At 63.8% G+C, this 5,509-nt stretch overlaps 1 protein-coding gene across 1 annotated transcript; it reads right to left on the bottom strand.

The window, feature by feature from the left end:
- Window positions 1-570: 570 nt before the first annotated feature.
- On the bottom strand, window positions 571-4,290 carry SLC25A47 (solute carrier family 25 member 47). The gene is made up of 5 exons (XM_005893711.3): window positions 4,003-4,290; window positions 3,651-3,722; window positions 2,827-3,009; window positions 1,713-2,043; window positions 571-1,398 (listed from the first exon to the last, which is right to left on the bottom strand). The coding sequence occupies exons 1-5, from the start codon at window positions 4,165-4,167 to the stop codon at window positions 1,118-1,120; spliced, it is 1,032 nt and encodes a 343-aa protein (XP_005893773.2). The 5' UTR covers window positions 4,168-4,290; the 3' UTR covers window positions 571-1,117.
- Window positions 4,291-5,509: the final 1,219 nt, after the last annotated feature.

Below are 5,509 nucleotides of genomic sequence, written 5' to 3'. Positions count from 1 at the left end.
AGTCCAAAGTCACAGTCAAGGCTGGTGTCCGAATGAGTGAGTGTCCAGGCAGGGGTCGCCTGGCTTTATCAGAGGGCTGCTTCAGTGGGCACCTAGCTGTTCATGCTGGACCATCCCTGGAAGCCACGTGGTGCCTGAGAGAGGGCTGGGATCTCAGAAGTGCGGGTGTGAGGTCCCCCGTCCTCCATGCTGTGTGGCCCTGGGCAGGCCTGGCTCCCCCTCTGAGCCGTTGTGATGACCTGCCTGAGGACCCAGCAGTGCTGAGGATACATGGACCGCCCCTCCTCCGGGCCCTGTCTTGACTCAGAAAGCGGGTGGGTTTGGGACGGGGTAGAGGGGTGAGGAGAACTGGCTTCATGCTGCGGCGGGCTCCTCGCACAGACCAGGGGAGTCAGGGGGAGCTGGGCTGGGCCTCCATGCACCGTCCGCCTGGTGGGCACCTCGGCCACTCAGTTGGCGAGGGCCTTGGCCTCTGAGGACCAGCTGACAATGGGGAAAACCAGTCACCAGCCCCACAGACCACAGAGCAACATGCCTGAGCAGCCTGAGAAAAACATTTTATTAGCAACAGCTCCCCTCTGAGTCCTGCTTCTGCAGGAGAACAAGGGGGACCAGACCTCACACAGCTCCCGGGGCTGCCTGGTGCAGGGACCAAGCAGGCAGGCGCCCGACAGCTGTACCTGGGTCCCAGGCCTGAAGGGCGGCCTGCACAGCAGGGAGAGCTGACTGAGGAGGGGTGGGGTGCAGGAACGGTGTCAGGCGGACTCAGGGGCGCCCTGAGGACACGAGGCGTCGGGGAAAGGCTGAAAGGGAAGCCGGGGATGGCCCCACCAACCAAATGCACAGACAGCCCCAGGCCAACACATCCTCATCCCTGGGGGCCCACCTGCCCCTCCCTGGCTTTGACCCTCAGGTCAACTTGGCCATGGCCGGGCGGGCCCCCGGACCTCCCCTCGTGGTCCATCGCCGGGCGGGGAGGCCCTGGCCATGCTGGGGGGTAGTAGCCCCCTGGATCCAGAGCCTCGCACTCCCCTCCGCCGCCTCTAGCTCCTGCAGGCCCCTCTGGGAGCTCTTGGCAGGTTGGTGCCCCACCCCCGGAGTGGGTGGGGGGCAGCAGCTATGTGAGCAGGCCCCGCGTGAGCCTCAGCACGGCCTCGTAAGCCACGAACACCACCATGTTGACGGGGAAGGCACGGCAGCAGTTGAGCAGCAGCCCCTTGAAGAGCACGCGCGGCCCCTCTTCCCGAATGCTGGTCAGCACACAGTGCAGGAGGCCACGGTAGCGCTGGCGGCCCCGGCCGTCCGCCTGCAGGCGCGCCTTGATCACGTCCATGGGGGTAGCCACGGCCCAGGCCAGCGCCCCGGCACAGCCACCGGCCACCAGCACGCCCGAGACATCTGCGGGGAGAGCGCACGGGCGCCTCGGTTAGAAGCTGCGCCGGGGAGACTGGGCAGGGTAGGGCAGGCACCCGAGGCAGGGCCTCCTGGCCGTGAGGGTGCCCTGGGCTCTTGCCACCCGTGTGACCTGTCCACCGCCACCTGGAGCAGGCCTGTTCTGACTCGTGTTGGGGGCCACGAGCATCCCACCTGGGGGCCCCGGGGCCAGCGTGGCCTCGATCCGTCTCCTCTCCAGGCTGCAATGCCGGCTGGGCTGACCACCCCCCTACATACCCTAACCTGCACCATCCCAGGCCCCAGGCCCCCCTGCTCACCTGGCCGGCTTTGGCCAGCGGGAGTCAGCCACTCACAGAGGGTGGCGTATGAGAGGAAGTAGGTGGCGAAGGAGTGCCCGTCCCGGAAGAGCAGGGCCGAGCTGCCCTTGTAGAGGCCGCGCAGCCCCTCCTCCCGGGCCACCGTGGCCAGGCAGTGCAGCGGCCCGCGGTACCTGGGCCCGGGCAGCAGACCCGCGGGGGGCACGGGGCAGGGGGGAGGCGCGGCCAAGGGCACCAAGGGCCCCGAGGCCGAGGGCCGCCGCCGCTGCTGCGCCTGCGTCTGTGTCTGCAGGCGGACCTTGGCCACCTCGGTGGGTGAGGTCAGGAACACCTGGGGGAGGGGGGCACGGTGAGGAGGCAGCGCCACCTGGGAGCCCTGCCCCAGGGCTCCCTTAGCCTCCGCGGCCCACAGTGCTCTCCAACGGAGCGTGAGTCCTGGGAAGCCCCGCGCTGGCCCATGGGCCACAGTGGGGCGGGCTCGAAGCCAGCTCTGCCCACCCGGCCGGAGCCAGCCCTTCCTTCAGCTGCACATCCCCTGCTGGCAGAGCTCCCGCCACACAGTAGGTGTCAGGTCAGTGTGACTCCACTTCATGACAGTACTCAGTCACACCATTCATCTGCTCACGACTGCCGCTGCTCAAGCGCTCAGTCGTGTCCCACTCTGTGAGACCCCACAGACTGTAGCCCGCCAGGCTCCTCTGTCCATGGGATTCTCTAGGCAAGAATACTGGAGTGGGTTGCCATTTCCTCCTCCAGGGGATCTTCCTGACCCAGGGATCGACATATTGATGTGTTATTTAACTAATGTCAAGAGTAATGCAACCCTTAATGTGAACACTGACAATACTAACATATATTATAACACAGGATCGTTTTACTCATACTATGGGCTGCCATCTCATAGGTGCTCCCACCGGTTAGCCCCCCGGGCTGGGGGCTTCACACATGTGACCTTAGCACACCTCTTACAGATGAAGAGACGGAAGCTCAGACAGGCCCCCTAGCCTGCCCTCGGTTACCGAGTCAGCTGCATCCTCAGCCACAGTACCCCCGCCTCCATCCACCTGTCCCCCAACTTGTGTCCCCCGGACTGCCTCACCCCTCCCCTACTCACGCGGACGAGGCCAGAGGCAAACCCCGAGAGCGTGATGTCGGTCTTGGCGGGCTTGGCGTCAGCGCTGCCGTAGCGGACCCGGCAGATGTGCGCGAGGCAGTGGCGGTAGGTGCCAAAGGACACGGACGAGACCAGGGACACGGTGCACACGGGCAGCGAGAGGCCCCTGTAGAAGCCCCGCACCTGGCGGCAGGGGCAGAGGCCCCGGGGCCCGAGTCAGGCCGGAGGCCTGGCCAGCGGTGGGGCAGGAGGGCCGGCTGCCCTTGGGGCCCCTGGACCAAGGAGCTGGCTCTCACCTCACCCCTCCGCTGCGGGACCTCAGCAAGGCGGCCTCAGCTTCCTCAGCTATACAATGGGGCTTGTAACACCCCGGAGGCCAGGCCCGCCTGGGGGCTGCTGCGACCACAGTGGTGCTGAATTAGCAGCGTGGCCACTGCTCTTTCTCTTTCGCTCCCCTCTGGCCAGCACCGACTCCCAAGTTCACTTCGGCAAGTGTCCCTGAGACCCCTCCTCCAGATGGGGCTCTGAGCTGGACCCCTGATGACTCCACCCAACATTCTTTGGAGGGGTGCCCCGCCTGGTGGTCCTCCCTTGAGCTTTGAAGTCCCCAGATGCCCCCTCCAGACCCTCTCCTGGAGGCAGGACCTCACTCTGAGCGTCTCCTATGTGCCAGAACCCCAGCTCTCGTCCTCAGAGGAATCCGGGGGCCTGGTACAGCTATTCCCACTTGGAAGGCTCGGAGAGGAGCTCAGGATTGCCAGGCTGGCTGCTGAGTGGCGGCCCCAGAGTCCACCCCCTGCCCATGACCCTGGCCCCGGGCCTACCCGCTCTCGGTGATACGTGTCCCGGACGCAGTCCCAGATGCCCGTGTACTTGGCCTCTGTCTGGATCCTGACCTATGGGAGAAGCAGGCTTCAGGAAGGGGTGACTCCAGGCCTGGGGTGAGGTCGGCAGGCCCCGGGGAAGGGCAAGAGCCAATCCCTGATGGTCGCAGCCATGCTGTGACCCCCTTCACGGTGAGCGACCTGAGTCTCAGCAGGGAGAAGGGGGCTCTGATGGTCCTGAGTACACGAGGGGAGGTGGTGGGGAGAGACAGGGTCTGCCCAGCAGGCTAGAAAATTCTTCTGGCCATAGATGGGGACCTAAGCCCAGGCAGGGGCCTGGCAATGACCGTACCTTCACCGTGTCCAGGGGGTAGCCCACAGCAACACCGCAGACACCTGTCAGAAAACCAGGGGAGCTGGTGAGGGGAGCAGGAGACTGAGCCGCCTCAGCGAGGGGAGGGCCCCGACCACGCTCCTGCAGAGAGACCCCACCAGGCTCTTCTTGTCCACACCACATCTCAATAGAGCAGGAGCGTGACCCCCATTTTACAGATGAGGAAACTGAGGCTCAGAAGGGTAACGTGATGTCAGCCAGGCTGCCAGTGGTCTCTCCTTCCGAGTCTTGGCCCCCTGGACCCTCCTTCTGAGAGGCAAGGGTGCTCCACAGCCTCCCCTCCAGCATCAAGTTCCAGAAGAACTGGTCCATTTGCTGGGCCCTGTCTCCTAGCCAGGCCGAGCTCATGCTCAAGCCTCAGTCTGTGAAGGGTCTGTCTGCAAGCAGGAAGCCACTGCGCCTCGCAGCTGCGGGGGGTGATGGAGGGGCCGTGGCCCAGGCAGAGGCTGGGGACGGAGAAAGCCCGGGGCACCAGGCCTCCAAGAGGGATTGCTGGAAGCACAAGTTTGCATGAAACGGAGTAGAACTCGAGACTTCAGGGACCAGGGCTCTCTGCCTCCTGCCAAGAGGACAGGTGCCAGCTTCCTTCACTTTCTCCTCTCCTAACACCAGGGTCTTAGCCAAGCCCCTGGCGCTACCACACGGAAGACAGAGAGTGGGCAGGTCCCTGGGGTTTCATCCGGGGGGAGGGGGGGCTCATGAAGACCACCTGAAAACAGGAAGGTGTGTGGGGGCTGAGCCCTATTTATTACGTATCCCAGGACTCAGTAAATATGCACGAATGAAATAATAGTGAACGAACGAGTGAAGGAACAAAAAGGGGGGAAGCCAAAAAATGGCTCACTGACTTGAGAATTACCTTCCTCGACCCTTACATATGGCTTCCCAGGTGGCTTGGCAGTAAAGAACAGGCCTGCCATGCAGGAGACGTGGCAAGAACCATGGGTTCAGTCCTTGCGTTGAAAGGTCCCATGGGGAAGAAAAAATGGCAACCCACTCCAGTATTCTTGCCTGGGAAATCCCATGGACAGAGGAGCCTGGCGGGCTACAGTCCATGGGGTCGCAAAAGGTCGGACACGACTGAACGACTAAGCACACACGCAGGCACAACCCTTACGTTATACCACACCACGCTCCGGCTCGTCCATCAGAACCCTGCCACACCATCACCTCCTCTGTGGAGCCTTCCCTGACCCCCATACTCAGGGCTGCCCCCGAGCCAGAAAACCGTTGGTCACATGGCTGTCACAGGGCTCTGCTGCTATCCAGAGCTCAAGTTCTTCAAGGAAAAGGCCCAGGTCTGCCTCCCCGTGTCCCAGAGCCAGGCAGAGAGAGCAGGACCCTTTCCACCCAGGCCTTCCCAGGGCCCTGGCGCGAAGATGTGGGACTCAGGAGCCCTTCCTGCTGTGAGATCCAGGGCAGGTCAAGCCCCGGCTCCTTAGGGGGCTGATGACCAGGAAAGCCT

This window comes from Bos mutus, chromosome 21, assembly GCF_027580195.1.
Source record: "Bos mutus isolate GX-2022 chromosome 21, NWIPB_WYAK_1.1, whole genome shotgun sequence".
In the NCBI taxonomy this organism is placed as follows: domain Eukaryota; kingdom Metazoa; phylum Chordata; class Mammalia; order Artiodactyla; family Bovidae; genus Bos; species Bos mutus.
Note: the sequence above shows the minus strand (reverse complement) of the source record. Positions and strands in the feature narration are given on the sequence as shown.